The following is a 22,950-nucleotide window of genomic DNA, read 5'->3' on the forward strand; positions in this document are numbered from 1 at the left end:
AAGTGGCAGAACTGGGTCCTGCCCTCAGGAGGTGAAATGTGTCCTTTAACATTATCCTTTGCTGGGGCCCCAGAGATGGCTGAAATGCTAGGACGTCAGTGGCAGAGCAAGGCCAGGCCCATGTGCTAGCAGTGCGGCTGCTGCTAAGGATCAGCAATGTAGGACTCTTCTGTTGTCTTTCTTGGTACCCAAAGTTGCAGGATGGTAGTGACTGTTTCCCAAAGCTGGAACCTGAGAGATGATCCCTCTGCTGAGTTTGGGGTTCTGGCTTATGATTTTTCTCTAGTATGTTACCTCTTTATATTAGTCTATTATTTTATGAGGCTTCTGCAGATCTTCCCAAAGTATTAATTTTCCCCCACCTGGACCTCGGAACCTTCATGGATTATCTGAAAAGAAAGCCTTCATAGTTACAGTTATGTTCCCCTTTGGCTAGAAAAAAAAATGTTTGGAGCAGGAGGAGGCTGAAATGGAATCAAGGAGAACAAAATTACTTGAAAATCCCTATAAAACCACTTCAAACCCACTGGGAAGGCTCAAATTAAAAAACAGACAATAACAGGTATTGATGAGGATATCGAGAAATTGAAACCCTCAGCATTGCCAGTGAGAATGTTTTTACATTTTGGTACAGCCAAAAAACAGTCTGGCTGTTCCTCAAAATCTTAAACATTGAGTTACCATATGACCAAGCAGTTCTACTCCTATATATATATACTCAAGAGAAATGAAAACATATGTCTACATAAAAAACTTTCACTTGAATGTTCATAGAAGCACTATTCATAATAGCTAAAAAATGGAAGCAATCTAAATGTCTATCCACAGGTGAATGGATAAACAAAATGTGGTAGAGACTTACAGTGCAATATTTGGCTATAAAATGTAATAAAGTACTGACACCTGTTATAACATGGATGAACTTTGAAAACATTATGCTATGTTTGAACTTTGAAAACATTATGAAAGCGCCAACACAAAAGGACAAATATTGTAGGATTCCATTTATATGAAATGTCCAGAATAAGACAAATTCATAGAGACAGACAGTAAATTAGTGATTGCCTGGAATTGGGGGCCAGTCCTAGTGATTGACTACTGAATAGTACGGGGTTTCTTTCGGGGTTGATGAAAATGTTCTAAAATTGAGTAGTGATGATGGTTGTACAACTCTGTGGATATGCTAAAAAGCACTAAATTGTATACTTTAAAAGGGCAAAATTTTATGATATGTGAATTATATCTCTTAATGAGCTCTTATAACAAGAAAAATTCCTACAAAACCATCGATGCTATATTTCAAGAAGAAGGGTAAGGATGACATAGGATAGAGAGCAAGGATGTACTTCTGTTTTTACTTAGCAAAAAAAAAAAATGGAAATTGAATTTTTAAAAAAGCCTCTCCTTCAATCATGTTTCTGGGAACCATTACAAGCTCTATCCCTTGGCTGACCCTGGGTGCAGGATGCATTCCCTCCAAGAGGGAACAAAGCAGAGATTCACTCCAGTGGTGAGGAGACAGACAGGCAGCTGCTTTCAGGCTGTGGGATGCATGCAGTCTGGTCTTAAGTTTCACATGCCTGGGTGTTTTGTTCTCTACCTCCATTTTGCAGGTGTGGAAACTGAGGCCTATGCTGACAGTCACGTAACCCAGATCATGCATTGGGTTCGTGGTGAATCCAGGACTCCTGGGTCTCTGACCCCCATCTTAAGCAATTTTCACTCTATCAGATTGAAGGTTCCCAGTTACAGTACAGTCTGAGATACAGTTACTGTATCTGTGAGAGTCTCAATGTCCCTTTGAGGAAGGGGGACATGGGAGGGGTCAATTCTGAGAGACAAGGAAGTCTCAGAGCAGAAGGTGCCAGCTGAGGAAGGTCTGAAGGGATCAAATGAATTGTGAAGGTGCCTGGGCGTGAGGGAGTGTGGAGAGTAGGCAGGGGGCAGGATTGAATGTCTGAGGGTTTGGAAATCCCTGGTTGTGCAGCCAGCCCTTCCCTCCATCCACTTCTAAGCTCTTCCAGCTGCTCTGCTAATTAGGGTAGTCATCCTGTCTCCTCCATCTCCAGTTTTCCATCTCCCAGAGAGCAGCCCTGAAGCCCCCTGCCCCTCCTCGCTGAGCTGGCTAACTTGAGAGAGGTCCCAGCCTGTGTCAGATGAGCCAAAGGATGTTACATCTGCAATCTGGCCTCCTTCACACATATCATTGTACCAGCAAGAATGGAGTTTGGGGCCAGAGTGCCCGCCGACAGATTCTCAATGAGGCAAGGGTTCCTTTTTTATGAGTTATTAAGCCATTTTGGCTGTGCTTAGGGTTTATGACTCCCAGCAAGTGTCACTAGGACGGGATTTAATGGGCAGAGTTAGACAGCCCTGGGCTGGGTTACAAACTGTTCGTCCCCCCACGTGGATGCACATGTCCTTTTACGACTTTAGGCTGCTGGAAAGGACTGTGCTCTTTTGGAGGGTCATTTAAGGTAATGAGCTCTGGGCAGCTTTAATTTGTGTTCCTTTTAAAACACAAGTCAACTCAGAGGGAGGATACAGCAGTGTGGAGACTAGTCTGGGGTTTTAGAACTTGGCCCTTGTGTGGGCTGGCCAGAAAGGACCTACTGAGTGCCAGGCAGTGGCCGCTTTCCCCATCGTGTTCTCATTTAATCCCACAATGAACCTATGTAGTCATCCCCACTTTGCAGATGGCAAACAGAGAGATTGGGTGACTTGCCTAAAGTCACACAGGGACTCTCCTCTGATGTGATGCCAACGTTCCAGGCCACTTGGTCTCTAAACTTACAGTCCTGACTGCCTGGCCTTTTTGCTGATTTTTCCCAGCATGTGTCATCTCCTTTGATTTACAGATTTAAAACCAACCACACACAAAAAACGAAGGCACGGAAAGGTTAAGTAACTTGCTTGAAATGATAGAGCTGGGATTCAGACCAATCAGCCTGACTTCTGAACCCACCCTCTTAACCAGTACTTTGCACTGTACTTTCTTCGAGGCCAGAGATAGTACTTTAGCCATCTTTAATCTGCCTATGTGTTAGCTCCTTCAAGTACCTGCTAATCCCTATTTGTTGAATAAGTGAGTGAGGGATGATTGGATGGGTTATAGAAGGATGGCTGGATGGGTTGGTGGACAAATGGATGCATGGATGGATGGCTAAGTGGATGGGGTGGTTGGATAGATGAATGGGTGGGTAGAGGGATGGATGCATGAATGGGTGAGTGGATGAAAGAGTATGTAGATGGATAGATGGGTGGCTTAAAAGGCTTTCTCATATGTAATATATTGTTATACTCAAGCTATTTGAAGATAGCATCTCAGTTACGATTACAATGGGCATTTTCCACAGAACAAAGATAATGTCTATTTGCTCACTGCTGTACCACCAGTACTTATAGTTCAGAGTCTAAAACACAGAAGATTCTTAGTGGTCTTTTTTTTTTTTTTTTGAATGACTTAAAAACCAAATAGACAGGAACTGTGCAACTAAAAATACAGAGCCTCGCAGCCTTTGCAAAGGACCCATCTCAGAGATTTATGTTGACAGACTGGTGAAATGGATGGGGTATGTCATGGTTCCAAGTCTATTTACCCAAGGGAAGAAGTGGTTGCACAGGACACAAGTTATACTAGAGCCTGTTGGAGCATTTGGGTAGAAGTTGTCAAAACATTTCTCAGAACTGTTTTCTTCCCTGTATTTGAAGATCTGGTAGCAAGTATGAAGGTTCTGTAGGGGCAGCTCTGTTGATCCTTGTAGTTTTAGAATATTTTCTTTGCTTATTAAATGAATGACTTCTGTCCAAGATCAGGGCTGTTGTTACAACTTCCATTGAATCTGCAAACGCATTGAATTATACTTGCTCTTGTATATGTGAAAGCATATTTTTAACAACAGTTTATCTCCATTTGTTGTGCTCACAATCCCAAAACAGGACAGTGAAATAAACAAATTAGAAATATCATCAGAACACCCAGACTTTTGTATCTTTTGACTTCCATTCTAGATCTTTCTTGAAAGCAAAAGTCAGAGGAAGAAGTGGAATAAAAGATCATGAGCCACATTTCTAGCCAAAGCTGAGGATGGTTGTGTATGGATGGTTGGTGGGTCAGAGTTAACCATATTTATTATTTCTGTGAGGTCTGTGGGTCTCTGATGGTGAGCAGCATAATGTTAGTCAAACTGTTATAGATTGATAATTATATGAAGTCACGCACTCTAACTTCATGCGCGTTATCACTTGGGATGAGGTCATAGTGTTAGCAAATGTTAAAAATGAGTTGACTTAAAGACCACAGTAGGTAAATAGTAGAACAGCTGTATGCAGCTAAAGCTCAGCTGGTAATGAAGAGAGCTCCCATTTAGTGAGTTATTATGTGTTGGGCACGAGTTCTAAGTGTTTTACATTTTGTAACTCATTGAATCCTCCCAGCAGCTCAGTGAATTAGGCACCCCTGAGGCCTAATGAAGTTAAACACAGCCAGTACTGGGCTGAGATGGAATTTGAACGCAGGCAGTCTGACTTGAGAACGTGAGCTCCAATCTCTGCACCCTACTGCCTCTCAAATGGAAAGTAAAATAATATCACAAACAACAAAAACAAAGACCCCCTTTTCCCTGGCAAACTGAGACCCAGCTCCACACATCAGTGCACTGTGAGAACCTGACTGGGCCTCTGTTCTCACATCTCTAAAATGGGATCAAACATAGGAAGAGGCATCCTTTGAGGCAATGTGTGTTGGCCCAGATTTGCCATGTGGCCTTGAGCCAGCCCTCTCCTCCCCTAGGGGTTTGGCTTCTATGTGTCTTCCCAGTGTCACCATGGCTCTGTTTTGTGGAATTCAACCATCTGCTTGGACTGAGGTAGTGTCCAGTGCTACCTCAGACTTCTCTGCAGCATCAAGGCCCAAGGGCACCCACTTTTGTACATCCCAGGTTGAACAGAGCCTTGCTCGACAGCCTAAGCTGTTGGGTCTGAATCCCATTGGCACCAGACTATCCCTGAACAATTCCAGCAAGAGGGTGACGCAATCAGATTGGGTTTTGAGGAGGTTCCCTCTGGCTGCTGGGTGGGGAACAGATTGGAGGCCAGCCAGGGTGGAGGCGGGGACTGGAAAGCAATGGTCACAAAGGTCCAGGCAAGAGATGGCTTGGACCACAGAGCTATCACACAGATGCCAGTGGAATTGGGGAAGACTTAAAGGTAAATTCAGGAGAGATATTGTGTTCAGGTAGTGGCTGGCTATCCAAGGAAATGCTGAGATTTCCAGCTTGCTGCCTGGACAATGGTGACACCCTTTACCCGTGGGAGGTTTGGCTGGGAATCCTTTCCTCCTTCACAGTGCATTTTAGGAAAGGCCTGGCACCTACCTTCTTTTCCTTGATAAGAACCATCCAAGGGCACACTCAACTGCTCTATCCCTCACCACTACTGGTTATCTTCCACAGAGCACAGATGGCTCCTGCTGGGGCCTAATGTAGCCGTTCCTCTTGATGGGGGACAAAGGCTCCACTCCCTGAGGACACACATGGGGCAAATTGATGCAAGAAGCCCTGGAGGGAAGGAAGCTAGGGCTCTAGGAGACTGGTCCATGCAGTCACTTTCCTGAAGGAGATTCTGAGCTCGCTAAAGCAAATGTGGTGTTCCCCAGTGGCCCCTGGCGGTGTGGAAAGGGACACTGAAGGAGGTATAGGGTAGTCCTAGAAGGGGAGGTGCTCACATGCCTTTTTTACTCCTCATTGGTAGAGGGCTTGCTGCAAAATCCACTGTTTGCTCTCATAGTTTGAAAGAAAAGGACAACAAAATTAATTCTGAAAAAGAAGAAAGAGGTCTGATCATAAGGGTAGCCAGTTGGATAGTAGAGTGAATTATGGCTCAGCCCTGGTCAGGACTTTGTGCATCTGCATGTAAGAGCAGAGCTATAGTCTCTGCCATATACACATTTTGTCCTCAGAAGGCCAGGCTGGAACAGACCACCATGTCCCTGATCTGTCTGACCTCATGGTCCTAATGTGGACCACCGGATACCTGTCCTGCTCTTGACTCAGCCCCTTGTTTCCTGGGCTCCAGGTGTTCTGGAGATAGGTATCCCTGGTATCTGGCCCAGATATCTGGCTCCTGCGGTGGTTGAGATTGAGAAAAAGCTTCAAGATGGCCCCTAGCTTCACTGTAGCCTACAGCTCAGTTTCTCTGATCCTAATGCTCCCTCCCTGACCGTGCTTCTCTCTTCCTGGCTCAGGGCCTGAGATAAGAGCAGTGTCCCTGCTCACTTGAGGTCTGGGCTTAGCATTGCAGCACCTCTAGCAAATAGGTGATCCCTCCTCTCCTCCAGTCCGTCCATCCATCCATCCATCCATCCATCCATCCATTCATTATTCTAGTACCCATTGTGGCATTCCCAGAGGGCAGAAATAAATATTTGATTAGAATTTAATAAGACCAGGGTGCCTGGGTGGTGCAGTTCGTTGAATATCTGGCCCTTGGTTTTGGCTCAGGTCATGATCTCAGGGCCATGAGGTTGAGTTTCACATCAGGCTCTGTGCTCAGCACGGAGTCTATTTGAGATTTCTCCCTCTGCCCCTCCTGCTTGTGCTTGTTCCCTCTCTCTCTCTCTCAAACAAATACATCTTAAAAAAAGAAAAAGAATTTAATAAGACCAAATGCCTAGATTTTGAGTGTGAGGAGAAATTTTGTGAGTTATTGTCTAGGACCACATTGCCAATGGTAGGAGGGAGCTATTGAAGGTTTCCAAGTAGGAGAGGGACATGACTTGATCCCTCTTGCAGAGCAGTCACTCTGCTGGGTGGAGAGGAAGGCAGGAAGCAGAGCAAGGAGGAGGTTGTAATGGGATTAGGACCTCCTCTGTGGGGATAGTTTTGAAGTCAGAGAAAGGAGGGTTCTGCTCCAGGTTGGTTTGTCACAGGCCAAGCTCTTGGCTGCTTCCATGCCTTTAACATGCTGCTTCCCCTAGAGACTTCCCCATGCTGTCACAGAGCTCCTCCTCCTGCTCGCAGCCTCAGAGCAGCCCTCCCTGACCTGTCCAAACACTTCCCCCTTGTTATTCCCCATGAAAGCACTTCCTTCTTCTCCTTAACTGACCATAATTTATGATCATATATTCGTGGTTCCTTTTTTGAAACGGGGACCATATCTACTTTCTTTGCCACCGTGTTACCCTCTGCCTAGCTCTGTGCCTGGCATAAAGCAGGCAATCAATAAACATGTATTGAATAAATATATTTTATAATGAATGGCAATGCCTATATCATAGTCATAGTCACATACATATGAGATTGTTATCTCACCATTGCAAGTTTTCTAAGCATTGATTCTTACAGCATCAGCCAAGAAAATGAAATAGGAATCATTATTCCCCTAGGTGGAAACTGATTGTGTTTCCTGAGTTGTGTCTTGTCCATGATCTAGCTGATGACAAGGCAGGGACCAGGGTCTAGAATGCAAACCCCAGACCGCACTGTATCCCTTATTCAGGCCCAGACGACATGGCCACCTTCGGAACAGACCCTGCTGCCTTACCATGCCAGTCCAGATTGTTGGACCAATCAAATTGAACATCTCTTGCCCTCATAGTCCTTATGTGTACCCTCTAGCATCACAACCTGCCTCATATCCAACCTAGAGACAAGTCTGTCTTAGCATCTGTAAAGGCATATAAGCAGCAAAGAGCATGGCATGTTCAGGAAACTACAAGGAGGCCAGGATGGCTGGAGTGGGAGCATGTAGGGAGGTTTTGGCTTGTGTCTTGTTCAGTTCTGGGTCCCCATGGAGGGCAGGCATAGTGCTTTGCACACGGAGCACTCGTTAATGGTTTGGGGCATTATTAGGGCCCCTGGAGTATTTACTTTGCCTTTGCTGGACAGGGAGCTCTAATCTTCTCTTTGCTCTGACTTTAGTGCCTACACGGAACCCTATAAGGTCTGTCCCATCTCCGCGGCAGCCCCCAAAGAAGACTTGTCATCGGATGAAGAGCAGGGAAGCTCGGAGGAGGAAGACAGTGTTCTGAGAGACCCCAGCCTCACCCACAAGGTAGGATGGCCCACCCTGGGCAAGGGGCCAGTGGGTTGTGGGGAGTCAGAGATGTAAAGGCTGAGAAAGGATGGTGAAGGATCCACTGCATTCTCTCTTGGTGAGGAGGGAGTTGTTTGCAAATAGCTGGCCCCAAGTTGGATACAGCGACTGTCATGGCACAACTTTAAGACATATGGCAGACACAGGGACCTGCGTTGGTGATGCCAGGATGACTGCTCCTGCTGACTTCTTGGGTCTGAGGCAGTTTGGGGCTTCCCAGAGCTCTTGTGGATGAAGTGAAATAGAGCAGCATTATTTGAATCAAGACAGACCTGGTTTCTAATGACCTCAGGCTTCTGGGCCTCAGTGTCCTCATCTGTGAAGTAGGACTCATGAGGCTGAGTTAAGAGAAGCACATGAGTTTCCTTAAGTGAAGATAGTTTTGGAATGAAAGGTGGTTTCCCATACCTATACCGCAGTGCTTTGAGGGGATGGGGCTGAGGGAAGAGCTCTTGTTTCTCTGGAGGCAGACAGTGAGTGGGGTGCCTGCTGCGGGTAGAGACCAAGTCACAGTGGCGGCCCAGACCTCTCAATGGGCATCGGGGCATGGTGGTAATTATATATGTTCGCTACAGGGTGCATGAGAGCCTGTGCTTCACTTCCATTTGCTGGCTGATTTTACTAGTCCTTTCATTCATGCTTCTTGGAGCTCGGGTTTGTCTCGTGTTTTACCTTTGCAGATATAGAGAAGTGAAGAACTTGCCCAGGACCACACAGCTGTTACTCTGTGTCATCCAGGAAACACCATGAGGTGCCAGAGGCCAGGAATTTAGACCAAGAGGGACACCCCCACTGCAGGGAGACAGGCTAGGAAGGTTGAGACCAGCTTGGCATTTCTGGCCCATCTGCTGGATCCCTCCCTTGTCTGCAGAGGAGTAGTTGGGGAGGCCAAGGAGCAGCACCTCCTCCCTGACTGGCCTCCTTCAGGCACCACGTCCGTGTCTGTCTCCCACTCTTTGTCATTCTCTCCTTCCAAGGCTGGGGTTGATGTGTCACATTGATTAAAGACTGCTTCTGTGGAAGCGCTCAGCAGAAGGGCCTAGCACTTACCAAGCTTTGTATAAATGGTCACGTCTTTCATTTTGTTTTCACACCCTTGATTTCAGTTCATTTATCTCTCTGCACAGGGTCTTCATAGTTGCCTCCCCAGGGCTGTGGGAATGTGGAAGGGGGTTTTCCCACTTGGCTCCTCCCCACTGCAATCCACGCCTCTTTCATTTCTGACAACACGTTCCAGGTCAATACCACACCCCTGTGGTGTAGCCTGGACACAGAAATTAAGTAACTTGCCCGAGGCCGCTCTGCCAGTAATTGAAGGGGTTGGACTCAAAATCAGGTCTGGTTGGCTCCAAGCCCAGGGTTGTTTGTTTGTTTTCCTCTCACAGCCCTCTCTCTTCTTCTCTCTCCAAAAGGAACTGTTGCCTCCTTGAGGGCAAAGGAGAGGAGCTTCGAGTTGGTGGTGCCAGTTAGAGATGATTGCAGCTTTTCTGCCCTGTTCTGGGCATCCCCAAGGTCACGGAGCCCGGGGGCATAAAGATAGTTGTTGTTTGGGGTTTGGTTCCCACTTGAAGCTGGGAGTTGGGTCTGGGTAGCAGGCTGGAAAGAGCTGAAGGGCTGACAGAGCAGTGGGGTGCCCCCTGTGCAACTCTCTGTACCTCAGAGTCCCACACCTAGTGATGGCTCCCCACCAGAGCCTCTGAGTTCTCTGTTAAACCTTTCTCTGGGGCCACCGGCACCTCCTCCTCCAGCTGTGTTACCACTGGCCAGTCACTTCCCATTATAGGACCTCAACTTCCCCATCTCTCAAATGAGAGCATTTATAATCACTAGGCTGTGGGAGGGTTGAATGAGGGCACAGATGTAAAAGTGCCAGCCGCATAGTAGGGGCATAATGGCCATCTGTTGTTCTTGCCTGGGAGGCAGCGGGGGAGAGGGAGAATGGAGGGTCCTGTTTGCTCAGGACCATTGTAAAGACATGAAGTCCTAGGGCCCTGGACATTTCGTCATCTGGGTCAGCTTCCCAGCCTTGAGGTCTCCAGACCGCTGCATGGACACCCCCAGGAGCTTGTAAGAGGTGGGGGTAGCATAGGCAACAAGAGGATCAGACCCAGCTTTGACACTTGCTAGCTGAATGACCAGCAAATGGGCAATTTCTTAACCACTCTGTTCCTCTGTTACCCCTTCTGTAAAATTGGGAAAACAGTAGTGGTACCTACTTTAGTTTTGAGAGTAAATAAATCTGAGGAGATGAATACATGGCACACAGTAAAAGAACACACGAAGGTCAGAGTGGGCGGGACCGTGGGTAGGACAGGGAAGCAACCTGCTCAAGGTCCAGTAGAGTTCAGTGATGATGACAAGGTTGCAGAACTGAGGCAGCTCCTGCCTGGGACAGGGATTTCTTATGTGTCCCTGGGGCCAGAGCCACGTAGAACCAAAGGCCATCCAAAGGCAGGGTTCACAGAGGGAACAATGGTTGGAGACACTAGTATCCTGTCATTCTGAGAGCACAGAGGGAGAAGTGTGGTCTAGACTCCTCACAGCAGTTCAGTTGACCCTCGGGAGCCCAGCCCTCTCACCTACCAAATGTACTGAGCATTCGTTCCCTTCTGCCCTTGAAGCTTTCATAATGAACCATAGTGGCAATCACCTTTAAAAATCAGGTTTTCATTGCACGAGGCATGATCTACTAGATTGTCCTTGTAAAGCATGAAGTTATTACAGGTGAGGGTTAGATGACCTGAGGTACTCATTCCCAGTCTCTGTGTCCCCATGAGGCAGCTGTGGTACACAGTTTGGTGTGTATCTCTCCAGAAACTTTTCCCTGTATTGATCTACGTGTATCATTCGTTACGAGTGGGACATGGATGGTATTGTTTGTGGAGTTGTTCTTCAAGTGTGAGTCATATCAAACCATAAGAAACTTGGCATAACTTGATTGTGTTCACTGGTATCTTAGAGAGGTTTTCACACATTGCTACATAGCATTCTAAATTTTTTTTTTACTGCTGTATGGTATTACAATTTATGGATTTATTGTCCTTTCTGTATTTTGCCATGCCCCTGCTGAGGAACATTTATAGTGTTTCTAATTTTTATGCTCTACCAACAGTATTGCAGTGCACTTGTTCACACATCTCCTTATGCACAACACTTTTCTCTAGGGTAGATCTCAGAAAGGGATGGGTGGGTCAGAGAGGTGTGCATTTTCAATCTTGTACATGCCACCGCAGTGACCCCCAAGAGGCCATTATGGTGCACTCCCTCCTGGCAGCCCTCAATGTAGGAGAGTTCCCAAATTGTTGGGCCTTGGTGGAGATGTGAAGGGGGATTCCTAGAGGGAGCAATCTTTCCTGGTTTCCTCTTGCTGTAGAAGTTTTGGTGGTGCAGGGAAGTGGGGAGAAGGAACATTTGCTTCACCTCATTCTTTCATCTTCCACCCTCTCAGAAAATTCTCCTTCCCCAAAAGTTAAAGACCTCTCCCCTCTGTGCTTCTATATCATCAAGGGGGGAAAAGGAGCCAGATCTCCCATGTCCAGCCCCCTCAAAGGAGCAGACCTAGGGAAAATGTGAGTGATAGTGGAATTGCTTTCCAGGGGCCCCAGGAAACATTTTTGGGGTGAGCCCCACCCTTCCTAGAGTTTGATGTAAAAATAAATGAAAGTGGTGAGCTCCACTCTTCCAGATGTTTTGAGGGCCACATCAGGAGAGAGACTTGGAGCAGGCCAGGAAGCTGAGCCCAACTGTCCACTCCTCTGTCTGATTTCTCCCTCTCTTCCACTCAGAGATATTCAGGGGGTGTGGGTTGAAGGAAAGAAGGAAAAAAAAAGGAAGAGCAAGAAGGACATAAAAATAGATCCAGCTGTGACAGGAGACAAAGGCTGCCTGGCATGTCACTCCTCCCTGACAGTGAGCCCAGTTTTCAGACTGAGACTTTTCAAGCTAAATACCAGCTCCCTGGAGACCAGCCCAGGAGTTGGTGGCCTCTCTGAGCCACCTCCTCCCTTCATCTCCTCCTCCCTTGCCTGAGTCCCATTGTCACCACACTGCCCTGATGGGTCCACCCTTGAGCCCAGGCAAAAGTTTGCCCTGTCCTCTGGAACAGGCCTGTCCTGATGCCCTCCCTGGCTGCACCCACAGTCCAGCTGGCCTAGTCTGGGACTTCTTGCTGGCCTCATGCCCCCAGGCCTTGCACCTGCCACCTCCCCTCGATCATCTCCCTGAACTCTGGTTATTTCCACTAGGCCAGGCCCCCACCTGGATTAAATGCCAACACATGCTTTCTCCATGCCAGTCTTCTCAACTCATTATGCAGCCCTGACCATTGGCTCCATGGCATGTGCTCACTCCTCCCAGTCTCTAGAAGGCCCTCCTAAATCTGTAGAAGCTTCCTCAGGCTGCAGCCTGTTCTTCCCAGAAGACAATCTGATCCCCTGGCAAACATGAACTCCCTCCTCTGCATCTTCTCTCTGTATCCTCACTCAGTTTCTCCCCATCCTTCCTCTTCAGCAGAAATTTATTTACTAAGTACTTACTGAGCACCTACTATGTACCAGGCATCCTTCCAAGGGCTTAACATACAGCAGCCCACAAGACAGGCCAGGGATTGTATGGAATCTGTCCTTCTGTGACTAGTTTTTTTCACTGAGCATAATGTCCTCAAGGTGCAGCTCGTATCAGAGTTTCCCTCCTCCTTAAGACTGTACGTACATATCACATTTTGTCAGTTTATCCATCGATGGATACTTGGGTTGCTTCTACTTTCTGGCTATTGTGAATAATACTGCTATGAACATGGTGTACAGATGTCTCTCTGAGACATTGCTTCTGGTTCTTTTATGTATGTCCCCTGAAGCAGAGTCACTAAATCATAGGATAATTCTATTTTTAATTTTTTGAGGAACCGCCATACTTTTTCCACAGCATCTGCCTCATCCTACATTCCCACAGCAGTGTGGGAGGGCTCCAGTTTCTTAGAGAAGGCCTTTATGTGACAGGGAGGAAACCTCTCAGCAGGGAGTTGAATGGTGTGAGCCAACAAGAACTGGGAGGGTCTAGGGACAGAGAAGTCTGGACAGAGGACAGCAGCACCAAGGTGGGAAGGCAAAGAATGAGCCTCAAGAGCCAGACCAGGTCTGTAGACTGGAGTACAGGAGAGGGAGATGGGCCGCAGAGGTTCATTAGGACCTCCCTCACCCCACAGACATAGTCATGTCTTCCCCACTCCCCCACCTCCCTGACTGCCATCATCGCCCTGATCTCCATAAGCCAGGGTCTCCATGCTGTCCACCTCACACCCTGGGCTCTAGTGTTATTTTGCCTGAGGAGCTCCCTCTTCCCTTGGTTTTTACTGGCTACCTTCTGTCCTGGTTCTCTCCCTACTTCTGTGACTGTCCAACTCTATGCTTCTACATGAGGTGTCTATTTCCCAAGGCCTGAGCTCCTTCATCCTCATCTCTCATCCTGTGTTCTGCTCAGGCAGGCCATTCCAGGCCAGCGGCCAGCCCTACTCAGGTGACCTCCAGAGCTGACCTCCTGGTCTGACCCCTCTCTGCAGCCCCACACTCCAGCCTCCAGATAACCTTTTGGTCCCTTCTTGGAAGCCCCACAGATACTGTTGCCCTGCCACCCTGCCCTTATTTGCATTTTGCTTTCTATAGCTTCAGTTACCTGTGATCAACTTGATCTAAAGCAAGTGATCGGGATCCCTGGGTGGCGCAGCGGTTTAGCGCCTGCCTTTGGCCCAGGGTGCGATCCTGGAGTCCTGGGATCGAATCCCACGTCGGGCTCCCGGTGCATGGAGCCTGCTTCTCCCTCTGCCTGTGTCTCTGCCTTTCTCTCTCTCTCTCTCTCTCTCTCTCTCTGTGTGTGTGACTATCATAAATAAATAAAAATTAAAAAAAAATAAAGCAAGTGATCCTCCTTCTGACATATATTCAGAAGGCCAGTAGTTGCCGAACACCATGTCACAGTGCCCACATTGTTTATGTCACTTCATGTCATCATGTAGTAGGCGTTTTATCATCTCATTGTCCTAACAAGTACAACCAGAGTGTGTACAGTACTATAAGGTATTTTTAGGGAGACCACATTCACATAACTTATATTGCAATATATTATTGTAATTGTTCTGTTTTATTACTAGTTATTAGTGATCTCTTACTGTGCCCACTTTTTAAATTAAACTTTATCATAGGTATGTATGTCTAGAAATAAAGCATACTTTAAACAGGCGTACCCTGTTTGTTACACTCCACTTCATTATACTTCACAGATACTGCATTCTTAACAAATTGAAGGTTTGTGACAACCCTGCATCGAGCAAGTCTTTTGGCACCATTTTTCCAGCAGCGTTTATTCACTTTATGTCTCTGTCACATGATAATTCTCACAGTGTTTCGAACTTTTCATCATTATTGTACTGATTATGATGATCTGTAATCAGTGATTACAACTCAACATTTTTTAGCAAAGTATTTTTAATTATGGTATGTACATGTCTTTTAGAGTAATGCTACTCACACTTAATAGAATACAGTATAATATAAACATAACTTCTATGCACTGGGAAACCAAAAACTGTATTTGACTCGCTTTACTGTGGTATTTGCTTTATTATAATGGTCTGAAAAGACCCACAGTATCTCCAAGGTATGCACATGTGAGGCTTGGCGAACTATCTGTGGTTTTAGGCATCCACTGGGAGTCTTGAGATATATCCCCCAATACTAGGAGGGTTTACTGTGCCTCCAACTCAGCATATCCCAAGCTGAACTCTGCATCTTCCCCATCATGTCAGCCTGCTTCTCTTCTTGTATCTGCCATTTTGGGTGTTGGCACTAGATTCTAAAGATTTGAAATCCAGGCAGCCCAGCTGGCTCAACGCTTTAGTGCTGCCTTCAGCCCAGGGCCTGATCCTGGAGACCCGGGATCGAGTCCCATGTCGGGCTCCGTGCGTGGAGCCTGCTTCTCCCTCTGCCTGTGTCTCTGCCTCTCTCTCTCTCTGTGTCTCTCATGAATAAATAAATAAAATCTTTTAAAAAAATAATTTAAAAATAAAGATTTGAAATCTCTGGCATTTCATCTTCTATTACCATGTGTTAATCGTAGATCAAAAAGAACTCAACAAACTCTAAGGCCTTTGGCCAGGCATCCTGAAGGATTCAAAAACAGGTTTCATCTGTTCTTCAGACCTGAGCTCAGGGTCTTTGCACTTGCAGTTGCCTCCACCTGAAGCTCTCCTCCCATCCTCTGTAGAGCCGGCTAAGGGTTCTTCTACATCCTCAGAGAGGTCTCCCCTGCTCATTCTGCAGTGCTCAGTTACAGCATTCCTGTCTACTTCCTTCCTCATACTTATCTCAAGCTGTGATTATGTCTTTCTTTTTCTGCTTTACTTACATGCCCTTTGCCTTTCCCTGTAAGAATAGCTCCAAGAGGGCAGGACCACCTTCTTTATTTGTAAAGACTTTTTTTTTTTGTCTTTTTTAAAAATAATTTTTATTTATTTATTCATGAGAGACACAGAGAGCGAGAGAGGCAGAGACACAGGCAGAGGGAGAAACAGGCTCCACGCATGGAGCCTGAAGCCGGACTCCATCCTGGGACTGCGGGATCATGCCTGAGCCAAAGGCAGATGCTCAACCACTGAGCCACCCAGGCATCCCTATAAAGATTTTATTTATTTGTGTATTTGAGAAAAAGAAAGCTCATGAGTGTCAGGGCAGGGGCAGGGAGGGGCAGAGACAGAGGGAGAAGCAGGCTTCCTGCTGAGCAGGGATCCCAATGCAGGGCTCAATCCCAGGACCCCCAGGTCATGACCTGAGCCAAAGGCAGAGCTTAACTGACTGAGCCACCCAGGTGCCCCCAGGACCACACTTCTGTTCACATTTGTGTTCTTATTGCCTGGCACATAAAATAGTGCTCAGTAAATATCCCTGAAAAAAAAAAAAAACTAATAAATAAATGAATACATTAGACTCAGTTCCTGCAGTCAAGTAAGGAAAACAAACTTAGATGCGTGACAGTTTAGTAAAATGAAAACACTTGTTTGGTCCTATATAATTCACTTTGCACAGTGAAGAGGCTGAGCTGGGAGCCAACCCAGCTTCTTAACCAGCTCCCCAGTAACCATGTAGAAGCTGTGACAGTTCAGCAGAGTAACACAGGAGACGTTTCAAAGCAGTGTGAGTAGAGGGAGGATGAGAGATACAGTCACTCAGAGGTCCTAAAGCAGTCAGGGCACCTGCATGTCCTACACCCCTTATTCAGAGTCCTGGTGGAGCCAACAGGTTGGGTGTGGAGACAGTTAGGATGCCCCGACCCTAAGAGAACTTCTTCTGTGGCTGATTTTCCTCTCTGCTATGTCTACATGTACCCCTGGCCCCAGCATGGGATTGGGGCCACCATCACACTCATCCTCCCTTTCTCCTTCCTGGCTCCATGGCAGCTACTCTGTATACCTAGTGTGCAGCCCTGCCGTCCAGAGTTGGACATGTAGGCCTGCAGCACCCCAGGCACTCCCCAGACTCACCGCATTAGGATCTGCCGATTCTCTAGATCCCCTGCGGTATATGTCTGTTCACTGAAGTTTGAGCTCTGGCCTGTGTACGTCAGCCAGCCAGTCTATATGAAGCCCTCACAGGACCCTCTGCCCTTGGAGGTGCCAGGAAAAAAATCCACTGGGGTGCCCAATCATGGGGCACTCACAGCCAAGGTGGGAAATGACAAAGCTGCTGACATGATAGTCTCTAAACCTTACCTTTGTGTTTTATGTTCTTTTTGGAATGTTTTATCTCATTTATAAACAATGGCTGTCTGTGAGATAGAACAGTTGTGGGGCAGCCCCTTTGTCCTCAGCTGTGTGAGTTAAGCTCCAAACAGTGTAAGTGGCCCAAGTCTTAAGAGTCAGGGCAATCAGGGAGGCTTCCAGGAGGAAGTGAGGCCTTAGTTCTTCACAAAGGGGAATAGGATGTGGTTAAGTGGAAAGGAGAAGGAGAGTACATAGGAGGCACAAACAGCATGGAATCCAGCCAGTGACTGGCTTCTTGAGGTCATGGCTGGTCCTTTCTTGACAAATGAGATGGTGAGGACAGGAAGACTATATGAGCCATGTACTAGCAATGTACTGGCCTTTCAAACTGAGAACTTGCCAATCGCAGTTATGACCACTCTCTTAGGATTCTAGAAGCTGAGAGAGCTGACAGGAGCATTTTGATGTCACTTTGTTTTGTTTTGTTTTTCATTGTGGTAAGAACACTTCACATGAAATCTACCCTCTTAATGTCCATTGACAGTTGAATGGGTAAACAAAGTGGGCTCTGTTCGTACAATGGAATATTATTCAGCCTTGAAAAGGAAGGAAATCCCGCTACATGATACAGCATGGATGAACCTGGGGGATATTGTGCTAAGTGAAGTAAGCCAGTTGCAGAGGGACAAATGCTGCATGATTCCATTTCCATGAGGAATCTAGAACAGTTGAAGCAGAGAGTGGAATGATGGTTGCCAGGGGCTGAGGGAGAGGGAAATTGAGAGTTGCTATTCAATGGGTATAGTGTCCCAGTATGCAAGGGATTGCTGTGTCTTACAGGAAGGAAAACTAAAGCTCATAGAGAAGCCATTGCTTGCTGGAGATTATTCAGCAGATTTGAGGCAAAGTCTGGAGTAAAAATCAGGTTTCCTGGTCTCTCACTCAGGGCCTTCCCAGATAACATGCTATTTATATGATTGTATTACAAACTGCATCCAGAACCAAAGATTCCTTCCAAAACTAAAAGTTTTTTAAAGCATCTAGGCTAAACCCAGACTCACACTAGCCTGACTTCAGGAACTAGAACTAGACAGGTGTCAACATGAACTAGAGGCAGCCACTTGGTCCTGGGGGAGTCGGGGGACTTCTGTTTGGTCCCACCTTCTCCCTGCCCTCCTCCTGGCAGGTGTTGCATCTCTTTCACCATCCTTATCCCTTCTCTGCCTCCTGCGGGAGCACAGGTGATGGCTGGAATAGAAATGTACCATGTCTCCCTGAGCTCCTGTCTCTGAATTTCCCAGTGGTTACTGAAAGCTGCACTGGAAATCCTGACCTGAATTCCAAGGGGAAGGACGTTGTCTGTGACAGTGGTCCCTGGAGGAACTTCAGAGACTGTGCTTTCCAGGAATCTGGTGCCACCTGCGAGTCCTGAGCACTCTCCCTTCTCCAGATGTGACCTGAGAACTCTCCAGAGAGCCCCCTCCCTGGGACCCTCACAGGATTTCCCGAGGGCTTGAAACAGCCAAAGAAGGCAGCCCCTCCTCTGTCCAGATGAATTTTTCTTTCAGTGGCATGTGTGGCTGAGGAGGTTGGCAAAGATGGAGCACCAGGATGCCTACCTTGGTGCCCTGCCCTCAAGCAGGTTTAATATGTGACTTAGAGACACTTTTGGAGATTGCAGGGAAGTTTTGGCACAGGGACTGGCGGGAGCCAGAGATGGGGAAAAACAAGGTGTAAAATTGAGTTCCATGGGGCATGGAGGGATGCAGGTGTGGTGTCTGGAAACGGTCTCTATGCTGAGTCACAGGCAAAGGGTAGGACTTATCTGTGCCTCAGTTTCCTCATCTGTAAAATGGAGGTAATAAGAATAGTACCTTGCTCATGGGTTTTTGAGAGGATTTAGTGAGAATACATGGAAAAAGCTTAGAGCCATTCTTAGCATATACTAAGTGTTCAATGAATGCTAGCTGTTCTATTATTAAGTAGGTATTATTATTACCACCACTGTGTTACAGATGGGGCTCAGAGAAGAGAAATCACTTGTTCAAGGGCATAAGTGTAGGAAGGGGTGGAGGCCAGGATTTGAACTCAAGTCTTGTGACCATAGACTCTCAGCATCATGCTGGATCATAAGTCTTTCTGCAAGTGCCAGGGAGCCACAGGAGCCACTCAGGGCCACAAGTGACAGCAGAAGGCAGCTTCCATGACTGAGAATGGATTGGAGTAGGTGAGAGACTGGAGCTCCTGAGAGCTAAGAGACAAGTTCAGTTGAGGGTGGAGGGATGCTAGGAGCTCCAAGATAAGGACCAGACAGCTCATCGCTTCCGAGGACTGAGTGTGGAGAGGGCCCAGGCCAGGCGGAGTGTTTATACCTGTGGGCCAAAGTCATCTGAGAAGGAGGTGTCAAGGAGCTAAGAGGCCAAGGGTCCTGGTGTGGAGAGTGGAGTGCCCCAGTAACCAAGGATAGGGAGAACTGAGCCAGGACATGGGGCTTAGCCAGGGACTGACAAAGACAAGTGTGGAAAGAAAGAGGTGGCTGTTTAAAGGCAAGTATGAACCCAGGAGGCCTGTAAGCAGAGAAGGTGGTGAGCAACTAGGAGCTTTGGGGATAGTTTCTTCCTCTTCTGCAAAGTAGGACCTTGTGGAGAAGGACCATGTGGCTCCTGGGCCTCCTTGGGGCCATTTTGAGGGCTTCTCACAGTAGTAATAATTACTGTGACTGTTAAACAGTGATACTGATGCCTTCCTCCTCTGTGGCTCTTCACCGAGAAGAGCTTTTCCACCTACAGTCTTGTATGAGCCTTGCAACAGCCTCTAAAACAGCCGTTCTCAAAACCTTTTGGTCTCACACCTCTCTCCTCCTAAGACTGATTGAGGACCCCAAAAAGTTTTTGTTTCTATGAGTTTTATCAGTAAGCATTTACATGAAAAAGTAACACTGAGAAAAATTTTAAACATCTTTTAATTCAATTAAAATTAACAATTATAGGTCCAATTGATGTTAACATAAATGGCCTTTTTTATGAAGAATAACTTTTCAAAAATACTTAGTGAGGGGTGTGACATTGGTTTCCATTTTTGCAAATTTTCATATGTCTAGCTTCCTAGAAGACAGCTGGCTTCTCCCAGCTGCCTCTGTGCTCAGTCTGTTGGAATTGTTTGAGCCAGCTTCACAGATTAGTCAGAAAAGGGAGATAGAACCCCAGAGGTTCTCAGGCCACACTTGGAGAACTCTTCTAGAAGGAAGCTAAGCACTCACATTTAGTAGCTGGAGGAGGGCAGCCCTGGTGGCCCAGCGGTTTAGCGCTGCCTTCAGCCCAGGGTCTGATCCTGGAGACCCGGGATCGAGTCCCACATCGGGCTCCCTGCATGGAGCCTGCTTCTCCCTCTGCCTGTGTCTCTGCCCCCCCACCCCCCGTGTGTCTCTGATGAATAAATAAATAAAATCTTTAAAAATAATAATAATAATAGCTGGAGAAACAGGCATGGAGACAGAGGACTAGGACTCCTAGCTCTTCCTTTGACTGCTACCAGGAGGGCAGCCTGAAGGACTAGCCCTCCCAACCTGGTCCCAGAATAGCCAGGGTTGACCGGCTGGTTTGCCTGAGGCCTGTGGAGGAAGTGCAGGACTAGGCGGCCCTGGGGAACAGGGAAGATAAGCTGCTTTGGCCTTGGGCAGAAGGGCCAGCAGCAGCCTGATATAACACCCACAGCGTCAGCCTGAGAAATGTGATAGTGCAGGCCCTGGCGCCCCCAGCCCCCACACTCCTGGGAGGAACCCTGTTCCCAGAAGTCTGTCCCTGGACACTGCCGTCAACCTCAGAGTTCATTTCCTGGTTAAACAAACATCTATATTAAATGGCCCGGTTGGGCAACGCCCAGTAGCAGCTTCTGAGGAGAGACTCAGGCACATGGCCTGCCAGGCCCCCTTCTTGTCCGGCTGATGAAGACACATCCATCATCAGCAGAGTCACTAAAGCAGGACAGCCCCGTGTGTTCCACCCAGAGTCTGCCTGTCTGGCAGGAGGGGTTGGGAAGGACGTGCAGAGTGGCCCGTGCCCAGCCCCACCAGAAGTCTGCCCCTCACAGCTTTGAGATTGTAACAATGATAATGGTGACAACTCTGAAAGTTGGGTGAGCCTGACCATGCCCATCCATCATCTCATCGTCTGGTCCTTGCAGGGTGGGAGTGCTGACCCCGTCTTCTGGATGAGGACGCAGAGGCATCAGAGAGGGGCTTACCCTCAGCCAGATAGCCACTTATGGCCTGGCCAGGATGTGAGTCTGGGCATCCTGAATTCTAGCATAGCTCTTTCCTGTGTACCATGGTAGGCACTGCTCTGAGGGTCGGAGACCAGAGAGAACTGAATCAGGATTATCCTGGGTCCTTCTGGAGTGCCAGACTCCTGCTACCACCTTTCCAGAACAGGTGAAGAATAGGTGTTTCCCAATTTGAAAAACCCTGCCATCCATAATGAGCAGAGATGCCATCTACCAAGTGCTTACTTTGTGCCAGACACACTGCTGGGTGAAGTGCTTAGTTGTTGAAGCTAGACTACCCGGTTTTGAATTTGAGCTCTGCCACTTACTAGCAGTGGCAAAGGACTTACTTGGGGCAAAGGATAGGACTTATCTGTGCCTCAGTTTACTCATCTGTAAAATGGAGATAATAAAAATAGTACCTTGCTTATAGGTTGTTGGGAGGATTCAGTGAGATTACATGTGAAAAGCTTAGAGCTGTTCTTAGCACATACTAAGTGTTCAATGAATGCTAGCTGTTCTGTTATTAAGTAGGTATCATCATCATCATCATCATCATCATCACCACCACTGTGTTACAGATGGGGCTCAAAGAAGAGAAATCACTTGTTCAAGGGCATAGGAGTAGGAAGGAGTGCAACATGGGATTTGAACCCAAGACTTGTGACCCCAGAGGCTCTCAGCATCATGGTGGATAACAAGTGAGAATTGAATCACAGGCCCCTGGAAGATAGGAGATCATCTTGTCTTCATTTTATTGGAGAAGAACTTGAGCTGGGGATCTCCTGACCCCTGTCCTTTACAAAGTCATTCTATTGATGGAAGCATAACCAAAGGGTTTCTTAGCTGTTAAGGCCTGTCCTGGCAGCATATATTTTCCATTGCGAGGGTTTTGTTTACAAAGCCTTTTGCCAAAAAAAAAAAAAAAAAAAAAAAAAACAAAGCCTTTTGCATGTGGGACTCTGCAGGAGCCCCTGCTTGGAAGGAGTGAGCTACTCTTGTCCACAGAGCCCCACACTAGCCCTGCAGAGGCAGAAGGCAGACAGTGAGTCATGATTCGGCGCCTGTGGGAGGGCGGGAGGCCAGGTGAGGCTGGAGGCCTCCGCAGGCCTCACTATTTCCCCTGCTGCTCCATGGATGCTGTGACAGCCCGCCAAGAGGCAGCAGTGAGATACAGGAGGGAGAATGATTGAGGGCCCAAGTTCTGCCCTATTTGGGTGGCCCTGGCAAGAGCAAAATCTCCAAAAACACTGTGTTTCTTAGCCAAGAAACTATGAGGGTTGAAGCAGCCAGAGAAGGGAACTCATTTATTGAATGCCTACTGTGTGCCGGGCACAGTATCTCATTTCAATTATTTATTCAGATGTTGATTGAACATCTGTGTGCAAGGATAGCATCAGGTAGTGTGGCTGCTGTAAAGAAGAGCACAGCAAGATGAAAGGTTATACCAAGTGGCTCTCACCCAGGGGTAAGATTGTGCCCCCACCTGCACTGCAGAGGACGTTCGGGAATGTCTAGAGACATTTTTGTTTTCACAACCTAGAGTGGGGTCTTTTTTTTTTTTTTTTGAAACCCCATGGGTTGGGGTCTTGACCATAACACTGTATAGTTGCTCTCCCAATAGTTAGTGAGTTTCTGGTCATTAGAGTAGATCATTCACTTGACCACTGTCTCCTAGAGTTTAATAACACACAGGTTCAGGATAGAAGGGAATTTAGAGGTTACTTTATTCACACATGGGGAAACTGAGGCCCAACCTCAGAAAGTGGCTTGTGCACATAATACCAAAAGGCAGTGGTGGAGCTGGAACCAGAAGCCAGGTGTCCCATCTGAGTGCCCTCTGCTCC

At 47.2% G+C, this 22,950-nt stretch overlaps 1 protein-coding gene across 5 annotated transcripts in view; it reads left to right on the top strand.

The window, feature by feature from the left end:
- FGD5 (FYVE, RhoGEF and PH domain containing 5) overlaps positions 1–22,950 on the top strand; it is a 128,213-nt gene that overhangs the window by 49,097 nt on the left and 56,166 nt on the right. For all 5 annotated transcript variants that reach the window (XM_077857716.1, XM_077857717.1, XM_077857714.1 and 2 more), the window contains exon 3: positions 7,920–8,052. In XM_077857716.1, the coding sequence (XP_077713842.1) occupies positions 7,920–8,052 (133 nt within the window). The remainder of the gene's footprint in view (positions 1–7,919; positions 8,053–22,950) is intronic.

Source organism: Canis aureus, chromosome 19, assembly GCF_053574225.1.
Source record: "Canis aureus isolate CA01 chromosome 19, VMU_Caureus_v.1.0, whole genome shotgun sequence".
NCBI lineage: Eukaryota > Metazoa > Chordata > Mammalia > Carnivora > Canidae > Canis > Canis aureus.